General features: G+C 56.7%; 5 protein-coding genes across 7 annotated transcripts; 3 read left to right on the top strand and 2 right to left on the bottom strand.

The window, feature by feature from the left end:
- The first annotated feature begins 1498 nt into the window (after positions 1-1498).
- Positions 1499-2642, top strand: LOC117437589 (microtubule-associated proteins 1A/1B light chain 3C-like). Its single transcript, XM_034072098.1, has 4 exons — positions 1499-1547; positions 1624-1679; positions 1778-1884; positions 2411-2642. The coding sequence occupies exons 1-4, from the start codon at positions 1499-1501 to the stop codon at positions 2640-2642; spliced, it is 444 nt and encodes a 147-aa protein (XP_033927989.1).
- Positions 2643-8057: 5415 nt separating this feature from the next.
- Positions 8058-15441, bottom strand: PIN1 (peptidylprolyl cis/trans isomerase, NIMA-interacting 1). The gene is made up of 4 exons (XM_034072060.1): positions 15284-15441; positions 13814-14014; positions 10917-11027; positions 8058-8566 (listed from the first exon to the last, which is right to left on the bottom strand). The coding sequence occupies exons 1-4, from the start codon at positions 15339-15341 to the stop codon at positions 8457-8459; spliced, it is 480 nt and encodes a 159-aa protein (XP_033927951.1). The 5' UTR covers positions 15342-15441; the 3' UTR covers positions 8058-8456.
- A 204-nt stretch (positions 15442-15645) lies between these two features.
- On the bottom strand, positions 15646-16440 carry UBL5 (ubiquitin like 5). Its single transcript, XM_034072068.1, has 4 exons — positions 16239-16440; positions 16072-16155; positions 15916-15953; positions 15646-15816 (listed from the first exon to the last, which is right to left on the bottom strand). The coding sequence occupies exons 1-4, from the start codon at positions 16292-16294 to the stop codon at positions 15773-15775; spliced, it is 222 nt and encodes a 73-aa protein (XP_033927959.1). The 5' UTR covers positions 16295-16440; the 3' UTR covers positions 15646-15772.
- On the top strand, positions 16345-18594 carry FBXL12 (F-box and leucine rich repeat protein 12). Of its 3 annotated transcripts, none has more exons than XM_034072064.1 (3): positions 16345-16572; positions 16682-16754; positions 17148-18594. In XM_034072064.1, exons 1-3 carry the CDS (start codon positions 16475-16477, stop codon positions 17925-17927), a joined length of 951 nt encoding a protein of 316 aa, XP_033927955.1. In that variant the 5' UTR covers positions 16345-16474; the 3' UTR covers positions 17928-18594. The 3 variants fall into 3 exon arrangements, with proteins under 3 accessions (XP_033927955.1, XP_033927958.1, XP_033927957.1); XM_034072067.1 differs by having other exon boundaries at positions 17190-18594; XM_034072066.1 differs by having other exon boundaries at positions 16349-16572; positions 17218-18594.
- A 1181-nt stretch (positions 18595-19775) lies between these two features.
- Positions 19776-22295, top strand: LOC101880900 (hepatic lectin-like). Its single transcript, XM_005141108.2, has 6 exons — positions 19776-19837; positions 20428-20513; positions 20945-21019; positions 21376-21527; positions 21886-21998; positions 22160-22295. Exons 1-6 carry the CDS (start codon positions 19776-19778, stop codon positions 22293-22295), a joined length of 624 nt encoding a protein of 207 aa, XP_005141165.1.
- Positions 22296-23423: the final 1128 nt, after the last annotated feature.

A 23423-nucleotide genomic window follows, 5' to 3' on the forward strand; every position in this document is an offset into this window, starting at 1 on the left:
CCGGAGATTTTCGGGGTAGTTTCCAATTCCCAGCTCCTTTTCTGCTCCCGGCCAAGCCATTAGCACATCCTGAGGGCAGAGCACCGGAATCGAGCCTTTTCCATAGCAAACGGAGAGCTGCTTTAGCATCATCTGCTTATCGATCAGAGGAAAACCTGAGTGTGTGTGTCCTGTCCCCCCTATGAAATCCCACTTTGAATCCCATGTAAACTTCCCAGGATTAAGTGTATTAAGAGGGATGCATTTGCAATGGCTTCACGTGCTACGCAGATGGAATCTGCGCTGTAAACCCATTTTCCAGCCCTGCTAGGAGCAAGGAAAGGAGATTGATTCTCTTTTATGGCGCAGTAACAGAGGCTCATCCATTGCAGAGATGAAAGATGAATGGGAAACAGGAGGGGGAAAAGTCCAGGATGATGGGATTGGGATGCTCAAAGCACCATAGGGATGAACCCAACCAGGGATGTTCCAGGATAACACCGGCGGGATGCAGCCGGGATGCTCAGTGGGGAGCATCCCTTTTAAATCATCCCATTCCCCCAGGACCCGTTATTCCTGGTATTCCAAAGAGTTTAGTGAAAGGATTTAAAGCTGAATGAGCTTTTGGGGGGTGGCAGAGGGGTGGGAGCCCATGGGAAGAGAAATGAAAGGGGGGAGAGGGGGGGGGGGGGGAGGAAGGGAATAATGAGACAAATGGGCTTGGAAAAAACAGGAATAATGAGCCAAAGGGGGTTTCAAGCCAGGGAATAACGAGACAAATGGGATTGAATTGGCAGAACGGGATCTAATTTGTTTGCAAAGCGAGGCGCTCCTGACCCAGGGACTTGGCAGCTTTATGGATTCCCCCCCCCCCCCCCCCCCCCCCGACACCATTCCCTCCTTAAATCCACCGGGAGATAGCAGCGGAATGGAAGTGTCAGGATAAAGGATGGCAGGGCTGGCTCCGGCCGGGATTGATGTGCTGGGGCAGGGCCTTATCCTTCCTCATCCCAGCTCGGAGAGAAGAGAGGGACCACCCCCAATTCCCATCTCCATCAGTGCAGAGCAGCCTCAGCCCATCGGTTATGGTCTTATCCATGGTGGAATCATTCATCCTGCTCCTGCATGGGGCTGGCAAAGGAGCAAACCCCAGCTCTTCTCCCTTCCCTTCCCTTCTCTTCCCTCTTCTCTTTCCCTCTTTCCCTTCTCTTTTTCTACCCTTTTCCTTTCCATTTTCCTTGTTTTCTTTTCCCTTCCCTTTTCCCTTCTCTCTTCCCCTTCCCTTTTCCTTTCTCTCCCTTTTTCCTTTCTCTCTTTTCCCATTTCCCCTTTCCCTTTTCCCTTCTTTCTTTCCCCTTTTCCCCTTTCCCTTCTCTCTTTTCCCTTCTCTCTTTCCCCTTTCCCCTCCCCTTCCCTCCCCAGACCCCAGCTCCTCCCCTCCCAGCCCAGCTGGAGCAGGATGAGCCTATATCAGGAGTTCATCCCACAGCACCTGCCTGGGATGGGCTCTGCCTGCAGGATGCAGCCCGACAGCAGCTCTGGCCCCTTCAAGCAGAGGCGAAGCCTTGGTGCATCCCTGGGCCCTGGGGATCCGCATGGACACAGGTCTGGACCCTGCTCACTCCTTCCTTTTCCCTTCCACAGCCGCCAGGATGCAGGAAGTGGCCGAGATCCAGATGAAATATCCCAACAAGATCCCGGTGAGGCCTCGGCCCCTTCCCTCTGCACCCTCCAAAGCAAGGGGAGCCATTGCTGAAGGCGCTGGGGCTCCATTCTGCACCCCCCCCCCCCGCTGCAGGTGGTTGTGGAGCGATATCAGAAGGAGAGGACTTTGCCCCCCTTGACCAGGACCAAGTATTTGGTGGCCCAGGACCTGCCCCTGTCCCAGTTCGTGGTCACCCTGCGGTGAGTGGGGGTCCCAGTACAAGGGGTGTGTGTGTGGGGGGGGGTCCATAGGCTTGGGTCAGTGCAAAACCCAGTCTAGGTCCAGTTTGGGATGGAAGCTCCTTTGGCTGCCCCACTGGGCAAGGGTTTAGCGGGTGTTTAAGCTTAGCCTAATGCAAGGAAGCCTTTGCAATGGGCAGCATTCCCTCCCCTGGGATGAGGGGTGGCAATTGGCTCTCCATGACTATTGATGGGTGGCACCAGAGGGGCACGATGCTGAAGCCAGGTCCCGTTGGGAGAGCCAATAAAGACCAGAGCTGGAGCTGCATCCCCATGGATGGAGCCTCCTCTGAAGCTTTATCCCATTGGGAGAGGACAATGGGACCAGAAGCTATTAAACACCAGAGCTGGAGCTGCACCCCATGGATGAAAGCTTGCTCCCATTGGCTTCTCCCAATGCCATTAAACACCAGAGCTGGATCTCCATGGCTATGCCTGGTGCTGGGCCATGCTCAGCCACCCTTTGCCTTCCCCTTCATCCCTGCAGGACACGGCTCTCCCTGGCCTCAACCCAGACCTTCTACCTGCTGGTGAACAACAAGGGGCTGCCGAACCTGTCCATCACCATGCAGGAGCTCTACCAGGACAACCGGGATGAGGATGGCTTCCTCTACCTGACCTATGCCTCCCAGGAGATGTTTGGAAGCTCTTTCCACATCCATCCATGGACCAGCCCCGTGTCCTTGGGGATGCTCCTCTCGGGGCCCTGTTGCCGGTGAGGTTGGGGATGAATCCCCTTCAACTTCAGCTTAAAACCAATGGGGAGCCTTGGAATGTGGCTGGACCAAGCTCGGTCTAAAACCCTGCTCGATCCCTCCTTCATCTTCTGCCTTTAGCTACGAGATGATGCTCCCAGCCTGGCAGAGGATGGGGTCGGTTGCCTTACATCCACAGGGAGGTGATTCCTCAAACAGGGATTGGGGATGGGGAGCTCCACGGGGTTGGGATTAAGTGGTGTGAGAGAAGGAATAAAGAGACCTCAGCTGGTGCCATGGTTTGAAACCAGCCTCAAGGGGGGGACGGGACACAGGGATATGAGAGCAAAGGGAAAGGGCTTTGCTCTCCCCATTGTAAAAGGGGGGAGGAGCAGGTCCCCATCCCCCTCCTGTGTGCAGAATGGGGGGGGATTGATCCCTGTTTCCCCCCCATCCATCCCCCAAGGATGCGGAGCTGAGCTCAGGCTGAGTCAGAGCCTCTGATGCTGCAAAAACGCCTCTTCCCAAAGGCTTCCCTGGGAATTGCAGCGTCACCGTGGGCAGGGATTTCAGGCACGTTTCCCCTTCCAGTGTTCATAAATAAGCCCTAAAATGAGCTGGAATTGGGGTTTTGATGGGCTTTGATGAGTCCATCCCGTGTGTGTGTCCCCCTTACACAAGGATGCTGCAATGCATCCCCCAGCCTGCAGCCTTTGGGTACCAAAGGGGTGGCTTTGGGGCTAAGGGGTGAGCTCTGGGGATGGGGAGCCTGGTTTAGGCATCTCCGCATCCCCCCCCTCAAAGTGAGCATCACCCATCCCGCACCGTGGCACAATTCCCACACATCCCCAGGACTCCAAGCTGGGAATGCTTTGGGAAAGCAGGATTGTGTTTGGGCTGCTGCTGGCTCCTGGGTCAGCCAGGAGGGAACAGCTTGGGAATGACTCACCTTCCCTAGCAGGCAATTAGCAACAGCTTTGCAGCTCCAGAGCTGGGAGAGCCAGATCCAAAGGGATGAGGGAAACGAAGCCACCAGCGCAGGATGGATTCAAGCCGCAGCTCCAGGATCCCGATGGGAAAGGGCTGGGATGAGCCAAGCCCGCAGCCAGCAGGGCCCCACATTGCTCCCAGCATCATCCAGGGAGGATTAAGGTGGCCAAGACCCAAGGGAAGCATCGCAGTGCCCTGCGCCAAGCTCCATTGGCTGTGGCCAAGAGCATCCATCCATGGAGTTATGGATTGAGACCTTCCAGGAATCCGGGGTTCTCATTTCTCTGTGGTTTGTTAAGGATTAATGGCTTGAGGTGGGATTTGGGATGGGGGGAAGGCATCTTTTGGGGTTATTTCAGTGCTGAGAGGTGAGGAGCAAGGCCCTGGCATAGGAGGGCTCCAAATGGCTCCATTAACGCTGCTGCTGATCCCATTCCTGCTGTTGGGAAGCAAAGAAACCCAGGAAAAGCAGCTGAAACCTTGCTCTTCCCATCTGGAATCCCAGGCAGTGGAATGGAGCTCATCCCGATGGAGCCAGCGGCTCATTCTGCATGAGCAGCGCATTCCCTGGGAGCAATCAAAGCCCCTCAGGTCATTAGTATGGAAATGTATTCCCGGCTCCAGGGCTGCTGCCTGCAGCTTGGATTCGCTTCCCAATGCTTGGACATTCAAGGCTCCCATTACAATGGGGATGATTTCTCTCCCTCCTGATGAATAGGCTGCCGTAAATAGGCTCTGATTAATTGCGGCTGCACTCGGGAATGCAGCACCGGCTCCTATGGATCGGGATAATGGTCATCAGCTGCCTTGGAGAGCCATGGAGCAGACTGCTGTGGAGCCAGGTGATGGCTCAAGCCCTTGCAGCAGGCAGAGGCACCCCCACGAGTGCAGGTCCCTTCCAGCCGGTGGGAAGCAGGGATGGATCGAGCATCCCGATGGGAGCCGTGGGGTTAGAATGAGCCACGGGCACGGAATGGGTTGGGATGAAGGGATCCCAAAGCTCATCCTGTTACAACCCCCTTAAATACTGCCAGGGATGGGGTATCCAAAGCTTTCCCATCCAACCCATCCCAGTGTCCCAGCACCCTCATAGGGAAGAACTTCAGCCTCAGATCCCATCTCCATCTCCCCTCGGGCAGGTTAAAGCCATTCTCATTGTCCTGCCTCTCTATCCCTTATCCAAAGCCCCTCTCTCCAAGTCTCTTGTAGCCTCTTCAGGCACTGGAGCTGCTCTAAGACATGGATCCCCTTGAGCATCAGTGCTGCAAGCAAATGCCCCTGTTCCCCTTCCTGGAGCTGCACCGAACCTCTTCCTATGGACATGGAATACATGGAATGACATTTATCCCTGGCAGTGCTAGTCCTGGGGTTGGAACTGGGTGGGTTTTGAGGTCCTTTCCAACCCAAACCATTCCAGGATCCTATCTAATAAATAGATGTGTATATATGTGTCTATATACACACATCTATTATATATATACACATCTATGTATTATACATATACACACATCTATGTGTTCGATATGTGTATATATATATACCCCCCCAAGCTCACACAGGCACGCAGGTCCCTGCAGGTCTCCACAGCAGCAGCAGCAGCCGCAGGGATGCTCAGGGAGTTGTCATGGAAACCCTGGAGCCCTGGGATGCAGCTGAGCATCAAGGAGGGCTGCGACCAGAGCCGGATGCTGCAGGTGAAGGCAGAGCCCTGCCAGGCTGTGCCGGATGGGAACAGCATCCTTCTGGTCCCTTTATACAGCCTTGGGAATGCTGCTCCTCATCCACCCCTTTATCCAAGCCCTGCTTGTTAAGGAGGGGTAAAGGTCCCTTCCAACCCAATCCTATGACAGGATCCCATGATTTCACACCAGGCTGGAGACATCCCCAACCTCCCTCCCACTAAAAACCCCATCAAGATCCTTCCCAATGTGTTTTCCCAATGGATTTGGAGCTGTCTGTCTGAAGGTTGAATGGGGCAGCTGAAACCCTTGGCACAGTGATAAGAGGCTGAGGTCCAGCTCTGGACATTCCGCAGCTCCCATCATCTGGAATGTGCAGAGCGAGTGAGGATTAACCAGTACAAAGGGGGAAAGAAGCCACCATCCCAGTGGGAAAAACGTACTGGAAGCTGGAAACCTTTACAACTTCCCCATCTCATCCCATGCTGCAGAGGGGAAGAGCAGCTCCTTGGTCCTGAATCCAAGGGCTGATCCCTGTTGATGCTTTGCCTGCCAGGGAATTTGGAGCAGGTCCCATCAGGGACAGGGACCAGCAGAGCCCAGCATCCGCTTGCTGGGAAGAAGAGGATTTAACTCCAGTACCTGATTCCTTCCCTCTGGCATCAGCAACCGGGAGCACCTGGATCTGCTCCATAGGGACCATGTGGGTTCCTTAGGGGCTGGAGCAATAGGACAAGGGCTGATGGGTTTAAACTGGAACAGGGAAGGTTTACGTTGGAGATAAGGAAGTTCTTCCCTAGGAGGGTGGTGGGACACTGGGATGAATGGAGATGGTTGGGATGCTCCATCCCTGGCTGTTGTTCAAGTGCTCTAATGGAAGGTGTCCCTGCCCATAGCAGGGGTTGGAACTGGATGAGCTTTAAGGTCCTTTCCAACCCAACCCATTCCATGATTCCATGCTAAGCCATGAGCCAGGTGTGCCTGGGCTTCCGGATCAAGAGGGAAAGGCAGGAGCAGTGATGGAGGGGACAAGGAGCCTTGGTCCCCTTTTAATGTTCCTTGAGCCCTTTCATGGCAATAAATAGGAGCTGGTGCACATGAATAAATGCTCCCTGTCCATTACAGAGCATCAGGAGGCACGCAGCAGCCCAGGGAAATGGGATATTGGAGGGGGGAATTTGGGAAGAAAAATGGGAAATTTGGGGGAGGGAAAAGAGGAAAGAATAGGGAGAAGAGTGGGAAATTGGGGGGGGGGGGGGAATGGGAAATCAGGGGGGAAAGTGGGAAACAGAAGGAAGGAGCTCACGGAGAGCATCCCTAAAGCCTCAAGGCAAATCTCAGCCCCTGCACTGCAAGGCTGCAGCAGCCCAGCCCCTTTCCAGCCAGGCCAAGGCAGGGAATGCTGCTTCTCCTTTAGGCCGGGAATGCCTCCATGTAATTAGCAGGGAAGCTCATTAGAGCCGAGCTAAATGCTCCTTGGAAGCTGCCAGCGGCTCGCTTGCCCAGACCGGGAATGCAACGCAAGGGGGATGCGCATCCAACGGGATGCAGTTGATGCTCAGATGAAGGATGGGGTTGCACAAGGATTGGATGATCCCTGGGCAGATGCCACGCTGCGAGAGAGGTAGAGGCATTAAATGGCCCTATAGGGAGCAAAGGGGTGGGAGATGCAGCGGCTCCTCTGGGTACCACAGCTCAAGAGCTACATCTAGAGCATCCTCCGAGCATCTTCATGAGGACACCGCTCTGCAGCGTGTTCCTGCAGCGGGGACAGCCCCCAGCTCATCCCAAAGCATGGTCGATCCCATTGGAAAGTGCCTCAGCCCGTGGCCGAGGAGGATATCCAGGTTCCGAGCTCCCCCTCTGCAGAGGCCAAGGCAGGGATGTCCAAATGGGATGCGGATGGGGAGAAGGAGCTGAAGGAGCAAGGGATAAAGGAACAGGGATGAGCTGGAGCCCCCCTCCGCTAAAAACGGCATTCCCAGTGGAAACCCCCATCCATGGGCAAGGGATTGGGAGTGAAGGGAAAGAGACCCCACAATGCCCCCCCAACCCCAGTGAGGGCAAAGCGAGCGCACTGGTTCTGGTTCGCTCTAATGGAAGCATCAAGACCTCTGCAGGCAAAAGGGGGAGAAAGAATCCAGACCAGAGCTCTTGCCATGGTTCCTTGGAGAGGGTTTTATTTGCTGCTGAAGAGGACTGGGACTATACAGTTGGTTTGCACTGGACCGAAGCTGGGATTTGATTCCATTCCATGTCTTTCCCCCCCCTTTCCCCATTGATGGTGCGAACCAGAAGCGATGCAATGGAAGTGGAAAACAACGACTTTGCCCGTGCTCAAAGCACAGGCGGATGGAGAGGAGCTGGAGGGGAAGGAGAGCAGCCTCCTAGCGCCAACACCGGAGCATCGCAGCATCCCATGGACCGCTCCTGGCTCCGGAGCCTCCTGCCGGGGCCACTCCTGGCCTTTGGGCTTCTTGTTTGCCAGCTTCAAGGTTTGAGAGTCAAAGCAATGGCAGGAGAGGGGAGAAGAGCCGCTGCTAAGGGCGTGATGGGATGGAGAGCCCATCACCGTAGCCGCGGTCCCAAGGGATGGGTGTCCCCATGCTAAAGGAGGTGGGGGGGGGGGGTTAGATCTTACACTCAATTTACAGATGGCTTCAGGCAATAAGTTCTCCAAACCCAAGCGAGTGGGGCTGCCCAGCAAATCCCCATCCTCGTGGATCAATGGAGCCGGCCCAAAGGTGTAGAGGTGGGGGGGGGGGGGGCGGTGGGGGCGGGAGAGATCCTTCCATCCATCCCAGCACCGCAGGGCAGGATTGGGCCCCGTCGCCAGCATCCCTGCGAGGAGCACTCAGTGCAGATGAGGGGCTCCAAACCCAAGCAGCTGTGGCACAGCAGCAACACTAATGCTATGGGAGAGATGCTGCGGTCCGATCCTGCCGGGGTTCTGAGCCGTGGCTGCACCACACAGGCCAAACCCACCGGGGGGGCCACCGGAGAGATGGGAAAGGAGCTTTGGAGTTGTTACCGTGGAGATGAAGTTCCGTCGGGAGCACAGGGGTCGGAGGTGGTGATGCTCTCGGTGGGGTTTCGGTTCCTTTTCCTTTGGGATGTCATCTCCCCCCTTTTCCCTCCCCCCCCCCCTTTTCCCGGCCCCTGAGGCTCCTCACTCCGTGCGCAGGATGATGTGGATCCCTGACTCTGTGAACACGGGGCCGCTCATCTCACCGGCCCTCAGCGCAAAGGAGGCATCTTCGAAAGGCTTCTGCATCTGACCTGTGGGGAGCAGACAGCACAGAGCTCAGGGAAGAGGGGACAAGGAGGGGGGGGGAAGAGATGCTTCCGAGCAAGCTTCCCAATGGAGCCAGGTTTATCCTTGGTTCAAACACATCGGGCCCTACAGACATGGAGGCAGCAAAGGAGGATGCTCAGAGCTCTGCAGCCAAAAGGAGCTGTCCTGCATCCTCACTGGTACAAGAGGAGGTTCCAGTCCCCTGTTGGGGGGGAGGGGGGGGAAAGGCTCTGGTGTGGGTACCAGCTGCTCTCAGTGATTCCCAAGGCACATACACAGATAGGAACCAGGCTGACCTAGAGAAGAGCTGGGTTGAAAGCTTCCATCTAAGTCATTGAGCTCCCATAGGTTCAGGAAAGGCAGAGATGCTCAGATCAGGAGGTTCAGGAGCAGTGTGGAAGGGGGGGAAGCCCAGAAGCCTGGAATGCTTTAGGTTGGAAGGGACCCTCAAGCTCATCCCCATTCCAACCCCCTGCCATGGGCAGGGGCACCTTCCATAGAGCAGCTTGCTCCAAGCCCTGTCCTCGGACACTGCCAGGGATGGGGCATCCAAAGCTTTTCCATGCAACCCATCCCAGTGTCCCAGCACCCTCACAGGGAAGAGCTTGTGCCTAAGAGCTCATCTCCATCTCCCCCTTGGCAGGTTCAAGGGGACCCTATAGGCCCTTGTCCCAAGCCCCTCTCCAGGTTTCTTGTAGCCCCTTTAGGAACTAAAGCTTCCCAACCCCTTCCAAGCAACCCCCCCAGCAGCACCTCCACAATGGATGTTTTACTTCCTCCATCCACCCATATCCCCTTTGTCTAGCAAGGCAGAGAGAGGATGCTCTGGTCCTCCCTTTCAGCTAATTCCCCCTCGTCCATAGGGGTTAGCACCCAACTGACTGGCTCCCCCAGCCTTTCTCTTCTCCCATTCCAGTGCATAGGAGAGGGTTGCCAGGCTGCAGTTCCAAAGGCAGCATCAAGTCCCTGGCCCCTGCATTTGGGGGCTTCTTTCCCACTAGGACCTGTAAGCTTGCCTTCAGCTCAGGCTGCTCCACTGCAGCGCTCCTCCTTGAGCTGGAGCAGAGCTTAAGAGGAAGGGCTTCAAGAAGACAAATGGGAATGGTTTAATAACTTCACCTCAGCAGTAACCAGGGCCTCCCAAATTCGATCCAATCACGTTTGCAGCCCAGTTGAGTCAAGACATCAGGATGCAGGGAAGGGGGATGGAATGCCAGCGCTGGTGGCTCCAATGCCATCTAGTGGAACAGGCTCTTGGAACATCCCATTTTGGTGCAGGCATTAAAGCAGCACCAAGAAATCCCTCTTTGGGTCCAGCTCTAAAGAGCACAAAGAGCTGGGGTGCCATTGACCCCAACCCTGCACCCTGGCCTTAGTGCTTCCTTCCATACAGAGCCAGAGCACAGCACTGCTAATTCCAGTGGGAAGGGATCTGCACTGCACCCTCAAGGGAACAGGGATGGAAAAGAGTGCGTTTGGTGGGGAAAAGCCACCCCAAATCCAGTTCCATGGAATCCTAAACACTGCTTCGGGTTGAAGGAACCTTCAAGCTCCTCCAGTTCCAACCCCCTTGCCACGGACAGGGACACCTTCCACTAGCCCAGCCTGCTCCAAGCCCCATCCAACCTTGAGCACTTCCAGGGATGTGGCTCTTCCTGTGGGATTGCTGCAAGTCCCTACGCCTTCTGTCACATTCTCTCCTTGGCAAGAGCCTTTCCTCGCCCTCTTCTCATGAAATATGCCTGGACACCCTGGCTACCAACAGATTTGGGCTTGTTCTTTGCATGCTGCAGCTCTCCTCATGCTGGCAGGCCTTGCCTTTCCTCCTAGTGCAAATGCAGAAAGCAGTGGGAAGACGAAGCAAGCGAGAGGCACTGATGCACTTCCCCATCCCAAAGCTGATTCCTTCCCTCTCCCACCCCCCCCGGACCCCCCCTGGGCAAATCCCATTGGCTTCTTGCTCCCTTCCCTGCACTGGTCCATGGGACTTGTTCCCACTTCCCCACTTTAAGAGCTCTCAGTGAAGAGGAGGATGCCAAAGCATTGCCCTGGCAAAGCCCTCAGCAAACCTTAGCCCCTGCTTCCTTCTGCATGGCTCTTTAGGCTGCAGCTTTCCATTGAGTGCAGCTGGAGAAGCCCTTCCCAAAGGGAAAAGCCCATTTGGTGATGGGCTCCTCTGGTTGCATTCCTAAGGGATTTAACTTCCAAGCATCCCTGTCCTGCTCAGCGGGCTGCCTTGGTGTGGAAATCCCAGCTTCCCACTTGGAGTCAAGCCGCCGAGGCTGGAATCCCGGCACGACATTCCCACTGGGATACTGCCTTGGCTCCACATACCTCTCCCAAACACCCCCAGGTCTCCTCCTGCTTTGGCTGAGCTGCAGTCGCTGAACTGGGAAGCAAGGGATTCAAAATCCTCTTCTCCTGATTTTATCTTCTGGATGTAGCCTGGGGAAAGAGGGAAAAGAGGGAATTGTTTGGTGAGGGGCAGGAGGAAAAGCACCTCCTCCCCTTTCCTTTCCAAGCACATTCCCCCTTCTTCTGCATCTATCCCAGATGCTATTAAAGCAAGCAGCCGGTGCTGGGCTGCTGCTAAGCCCTGGAGCATGGGATTTATGATGTACCTGTATGGGATTTATGATGTACCTGAGACCTTCCACCTTCAAAGAGAGGCAACTGATGCTCTGCACCAGCAAAAGGATGTGGACCTGAGCCTTTGCCAGCTCGTTTGGATGCTATAGACATTTAGGTACCCAAAGAAGCATCTATGAGAGCTGGGGGTAGGCAGGAAAACATTCCTTAAGGAGAGGATGGAGGTTGCCAGCATATCCAGCAGCAACTGAAGAAGCAGGCTGGCCATTTCTGACTCGATCCCTTTATGGCATTTTAATGCCAGCAAAGCCAAACCCAAAGGATTTTAAGTCCTCACCTTTGTCTTCTACAGCTCCCCTTTTCCTCCCTAATTCAGTCCCCAGTTTGAATCCGCTGCCATTAGTCCAAGCCTTTGGAATCCAGCAAGGTGCTCAGGACAGCAAGGGTTGGTTTTCCAGCTGGATGGGCTATAAGCGATGGGAATAGCACATTGGGCTGGAATTTCATCCTGAGCTGACCTAATGGTCCCAGCAGGAAATGAGCCTGGGTTGCTCCTAGGAAATGAAGCCACTTGAGGCCAAGCAGTTGCTGACAAAACAGAGTTTCTCCTACAAACACAGCTTTGTCCCCCCATAAATATGCATTTCCTTGCCTGTCCCCACCTGTCACCCATGGCACCCAGAAGTGTCAGGAATCACAGCTCTGAGAGGTGATGCCTACGCAGACGGAAGGCAGCATCCAAAGGAAGGAGCGGAGGGCACACATTTGCATCCAAACCTGCCTGCCCCTAGCCCAGCAGCAGGATCCGAGGGGTAAAGAGGGTTTCAGCACTCAACTGAAATAGCATTTACTCCTTCCTTTACTCGCCTGTGCTGCCAAGGAGCAGGCTGGGAGCAAAAGCTGCCTGGCAACTCCATGGCTGAAGCCAAAAGCTGAAGGAGGTGCTGCAAGCCCAACAAGATCCTGAATTGGGGCTCTGGGAAGTGGGAGGAAGGAGCCTTTTCCCTAAAAAACCAAACCCAACCCAGACCTCTTTTCCCTAAAAGAGGGCCTCCATCAGGAGGAGGACCACATCCACATGGCTTATGGATAGCTCCGGAAGCAGCCGGATGGATCTGAATGGAGGTGATGGAGCTGCAGCATCATCCAGGGAGCCAATGACCCAGTGAAGGCAGAGGCAAGAGTTAATCTGGAGCCTTGCACCCCACCACGAGCCCCTGCTCAGGGGAGATGAAGTCCAACTGCAATGTAAAGGAGGGCTAAGAGCAGAAGCAGCATTGACCAACATTACCAGCAATGAAAGCCTGGCTGGCTTGGCAAGGCAAAGCAGGTTGGGAAGGAGCAGGATGCTCGGTGTCCACTCCATCAGCAAGAAATGCTGCTTCGTTCAAGGGCTTCACCACCACTCATGCAAGAAACAACAGAGAGGTGGGTAGGGGTTGGGTGTGGGGGGATTTGACACTGGTATTCCCATTCTAGGGAATACAGAGGGGAGAAAAAGAGAGAGAAAAAGAGAATTGGCAGCTCTGCTTCAAGACTTCGAGGCTATTCCCTTTCCTTTGGCCCACATCTCCACATGAGGCTTTGTCACCTCTGCTCACCCTTTCCGAGCCACCCTCACCTGAAGGAAGCAATTCCCTAAGCACCCAATTCCCAGCTGTGGCAGGGAATTTCCCTTCCCTTTCCAAAGGCGGGGGAGTGGATACCTCCCACTGGTCACCACTTCGTGTTATTCAGCACAGAACTTGCCCTCCCATAGCTTTCACTGAACAAATCCCTTGCATTTCGTGGTGCTGAGGACCGAGGCAAGAGCCACAACATCCCCCTTATCTTCTCCCCTAGCTGCTGAAGCCATGGGAGATAAGGCAGGCCCAGCATGTGGCCATAAGAGATAAGGCAGGCCCAGCCTGTGGGATGTATCTGCATGCCCCTACCTTGCTGCAAGGAAAGAGCCACCCATTAGCAAGCACAGTCTCAGCATCATCAATTCATCACTGGGGGTGATGGTGAGGTTTCATTCAGTCCCAAATCCCTCATCCTAAAAGGGAAAAGCCAGTAGGAAAAGCTGATGGCTTCCTATGAGCATCTCACTTTGGGCAAAGCTGATGGGTTCCTATGAGCATCTCACTTTGGGCAAAGCTGATGGGTTCCTATGAGCATCTCACTTTGGGCAAAGATGAAGGCTTCCTATGAGCATCTCACTTTGGGCAAAGCTGATGGATTCCTATGAGCATCCTGCTTCCAAGCAGAGCTTCAATGCCACTTAAAATGACTCTGAATTGCTCCCAAGGAGCCAAGTGACATGAAACCAAACGAAGAAATGTTTAAGGAACATGTTGGGGTTTCACTTGAAATCACTTTATTTTTGGGGTTGTTTTTTTGTTGGTTTTTTTTCTTTTTCCAATGGAAAATCTCCCATTTACAACACAAGCCAAAACCCAAACCCCCCCCCCCCCAAGGGAAAGCACCCGGGCTAGGACCTGCCTTTAAACCATCACATCACCATTACCTGAAAGCCCTTCCCCAACACCCCAAACCCTCCACCTAAGAAGGAAAGGGGGGTGCATTTTGAAGCCTCCAACCCCCCCCCCCCCCAACCCACAGCAGGAGCTGCTCGCTGCCCCCTGCGGGGTTTTACTTGCCGTTGATCAGCCCCAGCGCCTCGTCCTTGGTCCTGGTGATCTTATCCTGCCTCCAGGACGAGGGCCGGCGGGACTGGTTGTGTTTCACCAGCAGATGGGAGCAGCGCACCTTGCTGGGCTCGCCGGGGCCGTTCCTGCCGCTGCCGCTCGGTCGCTCCCACTGGCTGGCGTTGGTGATGTGGTTGAAGTAATAGACGCGGCCTGGGGAGGGAGGGAGAGTGAGGAAGAGAAGGGATGTGCTCAGGGAAGAGGCTTTGGGCATCTGCGACCGGCTTCTAACCCCTGCAAGCAGCTTGCTCTGACCCACGAAGCAGCCTTTAACCCCCACAAGCAGCTCTTTCTGCCCCCAGAACCAGCCTCTAACCCTTAGAATCAGCTTTTGCTACCCTAAGAACCCGTTTCCACCCCCCAGCAGCAGCTTTCTCTGCACTAAGAACCAGCTTCTAACCCAAGAATCAGCTTTCTCTGCCCTAAGAACCCGTTTCCAACTCCTGCATTCTGTGCATTTGTGCATTCTGTGTGTGTTCGGGTCCATTCTGTGTGTGTCTGGGTCCATTCTGTGTGTTCGGGTCCATTCTGTGTGTGTTCTGGTCCATTCTGTGTGTGTCTGGGTCCATTCTCTGTGTGTTCGGGTCCATTCTGTGTGTCTGGGTCCATTCTGTGTGTTCGGGTCCATTCTGTGTGTGTCTGGGTCCATTCCATGTGTGTTTAGGTCCATTCTGTGTATGTTTGGGTCCATTCTTTGTGTGTTTGGGTCCATTCTGTGTATGTTTGGGTCCATTCTGTGTATGTTTGGGTCCATTCCATGTGCGTCTGGGTCCATTCTGTGTGTGTCTGGGTCCATTCTGTGTGTGTTCGGGTCCATTCTGTGTGTTCGGGTCCATTCTGTGTGTGTCTGGGTCCATTCCATGTGTGTTTAGGTCCATTCTGTGTGTCTGGGTCCATTCCATGTGTGTTTAGGTCCATTCTGTGTGTCTGGGTCCATTCTGTGTGTGTTTAGGTCCATTCTGTGTGTCTGGGTCCATTCTGTGTGTGTTTAGGTCCATTCTGTGTGTCTGGGTCCATTCTGTGTGTGTTTAGGTCCATTCTGTGTGTCTGGGTCCATTCCATGTGTGTTTAGGTCCATTCCATGTGTGTTTAGGTCCATTCTGTGTGTGTTCGGCCGCATCCCCCCCTCCATCCACCAGCAGCCCCCGGAGGCCCCAGCAGGCCTTGGGAAGCGGAATGCCTCCCCCCCCCCCTCCCCCCACCATTCCCAAGGTACCGCCTCCAACCGATCCCGCACCCGGGATGCTCCCATCCCAACGGGGATCCCATTCCCCATCCCCTCCCGTTAAGGACCCACCAACCCCCCCCCCCCGAGGACCGCTCTGCATCCCCCCATCCCTCCGCAGCCTCACCGGCACCGAAGCCTCCCCCGTCCGGCCCCGGTTGTACCGGATGCGGAGCCCGGATCCCCCCCGTCCGTACCGGAGCTGCGGCTCATGCGCTTCTCCCAGCCCGAGGGCAGCTTCTCCTCCTCCGCCATCTTCCCTCGGCTGCGCCTCCCGCACCGGGCCCGGTGGTGCGGGGCGGGGAGGAGAGGGCGGGGCAACTGCCCCGTTCCCCGCTCCCATTGGTCAAAGGGAAGGGAGGGCCCGAGCTTGTCGCGCTGCCATTGGTGGAAGGGCCTGCTCGTCTGGCACTCATTGGTTGCATTGAGCCTGGACGCTGAAGGGGACGGTGGCCGCGGGTGGGCAAAAGATGTCAAGAAGCGAAGTGGGGCAACAAAACTCGATTCCACCCTGGTTAAGCCGCTCCTGGGGCCTTCCCCCGACCACACAACACCCAGAGACCCGAAAAACACATTTATTAGAAACCACTTAAACGCTCCAGGGCAGCTCCATCAGGTTCAGAGCCTGGGGAAGGAGAAAGGGGGGTTTGGGATCCAGCGGGGAAGAGAGCAGGGAACGGCAGCCGCTACTGGTAGTAGAGCTCCAGGTTCATGCCATCATGGATCTCATCTGGAGGATGGCGTTAAGGAGAAGCGATGGGAAAGGATGCAGTGACCCCCCCATCATACACCCGTTAACACGGTAAAACACCCCCCTACACGAGGATACAGTCGCCCAGCGTGACGTGATCCTTGAAGATGGTGTACCTGCGGGCACGGAAAACGAGGATGGAGGGGGAGGAAGCGGCCGGTACCGCCCCCACCGACCCCAGCATGGGGGGGGGGGATGCGGGACCCCGGCCGCTCCCAGCCCGGTGCCACTCACCACTTCTTGAGCACGATCTTGTCCCAGCGGGTGCCGGTCTGCGCCGCGATCAGCTTCTTGAGGTCGCGGATGGAGTCCTCGGTGCTGGCGGGGCCGTTAAGGAAAAGCAGGGGAAGGAACCGGGACCCCCCCCCCCCCCATCCCCGCTCCCGGTTCCCGGTGGATACTTGCATTTCACCCGCACCTTCTTGCCCAAGCGGTCGTTGCAGACGACTTCGATCATCGCTGCCCGCACGAAGGGGCCGGATTGGGGGTGAGGACACCGGGGGGGGACACGGCACAACCGGCTCAACACGGACGGCCCGGAGCGACACCGGTGCCCACCGAGCTCCGCCACAGAGCGCCGGAACCGGAAGTGAGCGGCGGCCAGGCCGGAAGAGGAAGGGTTGAGGGACCGGCCAAGATGGCGGCGGTGAGAGTGGAGGTGTCGGTGCTACCGGACTCGGTGCTGCTGCAGATCCTGGCCCTGCTGCCGCCGTGGGACCGGCTACGGGCGGCCGGGTAGGGACCCTCCTTGTACCGGTACCGGCTGCGGGCAGGTAGGGCCCCTCCTTGTACCGGTACCGGTACCGGCTGCTTTCCGGGCCCAGCGCTGATCGCTTCCCCCCAGGGTCTGCCGGCGGTGGCGGCGGCTGGCGTTGGACCGGGCGGTCTGGAAACACGTGGATCTGAGCCAGCGCCGGGTATGGGGCACCCCAGTGCGTGCAGGGGGTTGGGGGGGGGATCACCCCATTGTGGGCAAGGGGACTGGGGGGGAATCACCCCATTGTAGGCAGGGGATTGAGGGGGGATCACCCCATTGTGGGTAAGGGATTGAGGGGGGAATCACCCCATTGCAGGCAGGTGATTGGGGGGGAATCACCCCATTGTAGGCAAGGGATTGAGGGGGGAATCACCCCATTGCAGGCAGGGGGCTGAGGGAGGAATCACCCCATTGTAGGCAAGGGATTGAGGGGGGAATCACCCCATTGCAGGCAAGGGATTGAGGGGGGAATCACCCCATTGTAGAGAAGGGATTGAGGGGGGAGTCACCCCATTGTAGGCAAGGGATTGATGTGGACATCACCCCCCTACAGGCAGAGACTGAGGGGGGGTTGGGATCACCCCATTGCACTCAGGGGTCCCCCATTCCCCCCTTGTCCGCAGCTCAGCTCCGGCTCCCTGTGGCAGCTGCTCCGCCGTGTGCTGCCTGCAGGGCTGAGCACCCTACGGGCCCGTGGCTGCCTCCTGTCGGCCTCCCGGCAGCGCCTGCTGTCCCCAGCCCTGCTCAGCGCCCTGGGCAAGCGCTGCCCACAGCTGCGGTGCCTGGCGCTGAGCGAGACGGATCTGCGCCGCATCCCCTACGCCAGCGTCCCTGCATCCCTGACGGCGCTGGAGCTGCGGCGCTGCGAGCTGCCCATCTCCTGGTTCCATCCCATGGCCCCATCCGGGACTCTGCGTCGCCTCCTGCTCCATCACGTCCCTGCTTTCGCCGACTGGCACCTGATGGCTGCCTCCTGCCAGCATCCGCTGCGGGTGCTGAGCCTGCGGGGCACCCATCGGGTGACGGAGGCCGGGTTGCTGCAGGCGGCTCCGCAGCTGAAGGGGCTGCGGCACCTGGAGCTGTGGGGCTGTGGTGCCGGCGATGCCACCATGGGGGCCATTGGGAGCCACATGAAGCAGCTGCGGGTGCTGGAGGTCGTGGATTGCCCCGTGAGCAGTGCAGGATTGGGCCCTCTGAAGAGCCTGCAGGGCCTGGAGAGGCTTTGCCTGGAGCTGGGGGAGAAGGTGGCTCCCAAGGCTGTGATTGCCTTGGCTCAAGCCCTGCCCCGGCTCCGGGAGCTCCAGATCGTGGGGGCTTGCTCGGGAATGGATGAAATCCGGCTGAGTTTGTCCCATTGCAGCTGCTCCCATTCTCCTCAAGCCCCAGACTGAAGCAGCAGCTTTGGTGCTGGGCCTCCAGCGCTGCCTTTGGGGCCACAGTGGCCACACCATGGGGAGTACATCACCTAAAGGGCTGTGTTGGGAAGTTGGGATTGGGGGGGATCATCCCACATATCCCCCCACACACACTGTTTTCTATGGAGCAGGGGAATAGGGAAGCCAGGGAGCAGCCATCTCTTGGGAATGCCACGGAGGAGGTGACCAGAATTCCTTCTGCTCCTCTTCCCTCCACCCCAGTCAGTATCCAGCTCCAATGGCTCAAGCACCCCCCTCATGCTGGGGAAGAGCTGGAGGCCTCAGCCACACGTTCCTGCTCCAGGCAGGAGCACTTCCCAATCCAGGATGGCCTTGCTTGGAATTCCACTCTTCAGGCTGCTCCTTGGGAAGCTTTAATGCATTGGAGCTTCCTGGATACCTGCTCCTGCAGGGGCTCCACATTGGGCATCACCACCTTTCCCTATTGCCTTCTGTTGTCCACATCCTCCTCGCTGCCAGCTCAGGTGCCTTGGAATGCTGGGACAGCCCCATTCCGAGGTTATCCCATCAACCAATGATAGGTTGGGATGATTCCTTGTGTTTATTAAATCAAACTGTTTCCCATTGATGCTTCCTGGTCTGCTTTCACCCACTCAGCTTCAGCAATGAGCCATTGGGATCCACACAGCCCCCATGGCAGTGACCCCCCCCCCCCAGGGAGGAAACCCTCACCCTAAGCCCCTTGTGAGCCACAGGTCTTTGTGCCCTGGCTTCTTTCCTGCTCCTATTCCCAACCTCTGGAACTATGGGGCAAGCAAACAACGGGAACATGCCCCAGTGCTGCTTTGGAAAGCATCCCAAGGCCGTTGGCTTAGTAACGCCCATTCCGTGTTTATGCCAGGCTTAGCAACACCCATTCCATGTTTATGCCAAGCCTGGAGATTCCCACTGGAGTCATTCCTGTTATTAAATCTGGGAGCAGCATTTCCAGGGCTCTGGGCTCAGGGAGAGGAGGGGAAACAGCAAAGGGAGAAGGAATCCTGCTATCAAGCAACATCAAGGCACAGCTCGAGCCTCAATGGTTGCAGTGGGATGCTCCTGACGATGGGATTTAATATCCAGCAATCCCACCTCGCCAGTTTCCCATCATCTCCAAGCACACAATGGCTGAACCCATCGGCACAGCCCAGCAATTCCCACTTTCCAAGGCACAAAGTGGCCTTTTCAGGTTGGGAAGCAGGAAGGGAGCTGGAAACGGGGGGACTGGGAGCAAATGTTGGGAATCAAGGACAAGGGCTGAAGGAACGGGACAAGGGGAATGGCTTTAAGCTGCCAGAGGGGAGGTGGAGATGGGAGCTTGGGAAGTTCTTCCCAATGAGGGTGCTGGGACACTGGGATGGGTTGAATGGAGAAGGTTGAATGGAAGGGCTCTAATGGAAGGTGCCAGGGGTTGGAGCTGGATGAGCTTTGGGATCCCTTCCCACCCATCCTATGAGTCTATGGGATCCAGGCCATGAACCCGCCCCCCAGCATCCCACTAAACCTGGGTTATCCATGAGCAGAATGAGCCTGCTCCAAGCAAGCCACCCCACATATCCCCATCGCTCCTATTGGAAGTGGCCCCAATCCAAGCTCTTCTTTGGAGAGGACAAACCAATGGGACAGAGCCTGGTTAAATTATAACCCTTGGGATTCAGCATCCAGGAGCTGCCTCAGGTTCTCCAGGGCAGAGATCCGGATTGAGGAGCTCCTGCTTCCTCCATCCCAAGCTTCTCCATCCCGCTTCCCTACCAGAGCTGAGCAGGATGGAGGAGGAGCAACTTCATGAGGACCTGAAGGTCTTTAAAGGTAAGCTTCAGCCTCAAGGAGGAGGAGGAGGAGGGCAGGAGCAATAGGGAAACACGGGCTTCCATCACCACCATGGCTTGCGAGGGAGAGGAAGGTCTAAGCCCTCTTTTCCTCCTCCTCCTCTTGGCTTCCATATGGGATTGATTGGGATGAGGACCCATTCCATCCCAACGCTGAGGCTTGGATGGAAGAGGAGGGACATCCCACCCAGGAAGGGCTCTTGGTGGTGCCCAATCAGCAACACCTGATTGGGTTCCGCCTCCTGGAGCATTCCCAAACCTGGAATCTGGGAGCCCATTTCCCACTTCCAATACGGGCATCGGATGCCAGCTCCAGGCAGCAAAGAGATTCCAGACCTCAGATGGTCACTCAGGGAGCAATTTCCATGCTGGAAAAGGGGGTGAAGAGGAACCAGGAGGGTCTCACACCGCATCCCAACCCCAAATCCATGCCTTAAGCTCATCACTTTGCCATCCGTAGCAAATCATTGACCACCACAGGTTATTTATTAACCCTTCTCTAAACGGAGGACCCATCCCGCTGATCCCAAGGGAATATTTCGCCATCCCGATGCTTTTGTTTTAAAGACAGAAACTTCTCCATCCTGAAGCTGAAGTCCTTCATCACCGTCTATTTGCTGCTGGCCTTCTCCTTCCTCCTCATCTTCACCCTCTTCGCTGTGTCACTCTCCAGAGGTACCGGAACACCTTGGAATGGATGGATTTGGGCACATAGAACCCAGGGATACATAAGGTCTAAGGGGGTGCTTCCAAAAGGTCCTAATCCCACAGGATGGAGCGACCAGAGGAGCTCCTACACTGTCCCGTATAGTGACCATTGATGTCCATAGCCCTATGTCTCATCCAAGCTACAAGGGTGCTGGAAGGGCTTGGATAGGGCTTAAGGCCACATTGGATGGGGTTTGGAGCACCCTACTCTAGTGGAACCCCCTGGGAGGGGGTTGGAACTGGGTGAGCTTTAAGGTCCCTTCATCCCAATTCGGTCCATGGAGATGCTTTCCAATCTGGGACCTATGGAAGGTGAAGCATGTCTATAGCTGCAAGGGACTGAGGTGCTTGGCCACAACCCGAGCCCTGACCCAGCATCAATCCTTCTCTCCCAATAGTTTCAGCCCTCTCTTCGAAGCTCCAGGAGCTGCCCTCGGAGCAGAACCACAGCGTTTCGGGCAGGGATTTCCTCTGTAAGTCCCAGTTTTCCCTTCCATCCCATCGGTTTTCCCTCCCCTGTATCCTCCTCGGAGTATCCCTGCTGCGCATCTCTTCCCTGAGGTGCTGCACGGCATCGTCCCCCTCTGGCTTTGCTGCTTTGCCAGCCACAAACGCTCCTTTATCCCATAGGGATACCCCATAGGGATAACACTTCTTCATCCCAGGTCACTGGAGCCTTTTGGGATGCTGGCGGCCACCTTTGTGCCAATCCAGCCTCCACCAAGCTCCGGGTTGGAGCTGTTGTGTCAGCCCCAATCTGCTGGGAACTCCCCCCCCATCCCCATCCCCATCCCTCTGACTTCTCCCTTCCCATCCTTCTTTTCCCCAGTGTTTCCCTGCGGACCCGGATCCAGGGAATGGGAATACTTTGGTGGGAAATGTTACTACTTCTCCCTCACCCGAATGAGCTGGCACAAGGCGAAGGCTCAGTGCGAGGAGATGCGCTCGCAACTCGCTGTCATCGACAGCTACGCCAAGCAGGTAAAGACCCAGCTCCAAACGGGAATATTGCCGGGATCCTGCCTTTTCCATGTCCCTCCTGCTCCCCCGACCCTCGCTGGTGCTGCCATGGCCGGAGGCAGCCAGCAGAGAGCAGGCAGAGCCTGCGCTGCCTTCATCCAGGGCTCCGCTTGGGGATGCTGGGGATGCTCAGCCCCAGCACCGGCACCTATCCTGTGTATCCTGTGCACGGGGTCGATACCCCCTTATCCCGTCAATCCACAGCCAAGGGCAGAGCTCCAGCTCCTCTCCGAGTTCTTCCATAGCATTCCCCCATGGAATTCCTATGGAGGAGCCTTTTCCTGGCGCTTTTCCCTCCTGATCCCTCTCCCCGCTGTAGAATTTTGCCATGTTCAGGACAAGGAATGAGCGGTTCTGGATCGGGCTCACGGATCAGCACTCGGAAGGGGATTGGGAATGGGTGGACGGGACCGACTACAAAACCACCTTCACGTGAGTGCTGCCTATGCCCAGCACCCCGATGGGGTTCCTATGGCTCCTGCGATGGGAGCCCTAACACAGCAGCAGGGGCAGAAATGAGCATCGAAACCATGTGAAATCAGCCAGATTCGGCCCATTCCTGCCCATGCTCCACCTGATCCCTCTCTGCCCAGGTTTTGGAAGGAGGGAGAGCCCAATAACAGCGGCAGCAATGAGGATTGTGCCCACCTCTGGGTGTCGGGGAAGTGGAACGATGTCTACTGCACCTACGAGTGCTACTACATCTGCGAGAAGCCTGTGCCCAAGTGAGCAAAGCCGCTCATGGAGATGCTCTGGCACCACGAACGTTCCTTCCTCCTCTTAACTTGTGCTCTCGGCTCTGTCCCGAGGAAGAGCAGGGATGGATTTGGATGGTCCGAAGTGATATCCATAGGAATCTGGGTTCTCCATGGGGAGCTCAGCCTAATAAAGGACAATCAATGCTCTGCTCAATGATGCTTCTCTGTTTCTAGGCATGGAGGGTGGTGGAGGGGGGGAGCTGGAGGCATAGAGCAACGCTGTGCAGGTTAGTGGTAGTGCCAGGAGCAGGCTGGGGATAAATGGGATGCAAGGAATGGGATGCAAGGCTTCCACTTGCTCCAATGGAAGGTGGCCCTGCCTGTGGCAGGGTTTGGAACTGGATGATCTTCACGTCCTTCCCAACCCAAACCGTTCCATGATTTAGGATTCTATGAATATGGGATTTGCTGCCCACGGGGCATCCCAGGAGCATCTCCCACTGGGAAGGGGAGGTGTGGATGGAACAGAACTCAGCTCCATCCATGAGGATTTGGTGTCTCTACTGTGACGCTTCCTGCTCCTGAAGGGCTTTGGTGCTCAGGGCAGCTCTGCACCCCCAAGAACCCTGTGCCCCCCCCGCCCCCCGGCTCCAGTCCCGGCCACTGCTCAGAGGATCCAAGTGGATCCCCAGGGATCCCGGGAACACGGGGCTGGAGCTGGACACGAGCTTTGCTTTCCTCCCGAGCCCCCACAGCACCACTTGGGGCTCATCCGGAGCCGGACGGGGACACCTCGAGCTCCCCCATGGGCTCCGTACGTACCCGAGTGAACGCGCACAGTGCAAGGTGCCCACGGCGAGGTGCGTGTGCGCGCTGCGGGTGCACGGTCCCGGGGCTGCTCCCCCCCCCGCACACCCCGGGGGTAGCTCAGCACCAGCACCGGGGGCAGCACCCGGAGCCCCGAGGGTCGCCCCTTGGCTCCGGCCGCTCCGTTCGCTCCCGATTCTCGCTTGGATTCGTTGGAGGAGCCGCCGGGAGGAAGCGGACCGGTCCCGCACCCCCCCTCCCCGTTGGGACCATCCCCACCGGGGGCCTAACGGGTCCGGGGAGGCCCCGACGGCGAGAGGCCACGAGTCCGCTCGCCCTATCGGCGACAGCG

The sequence above is a fragment of the Melopsittacus undulatus genome, chromosome 23 (genome assembly GCF_012275295.1).
Source record: "Melopsittacus undulatus isolate bMelUnd1 chromosome 23, bMelUnd1.mat.Z, whole genome shotgun sequence".
Classification (NCBI taxonomy): domain Eukaryota; kingdom Metazoa; phylum Chordata; class Aves; order Psittaciformes; family Psittaculidae; genus Melopsittacus; species Melopsittacus undulatus.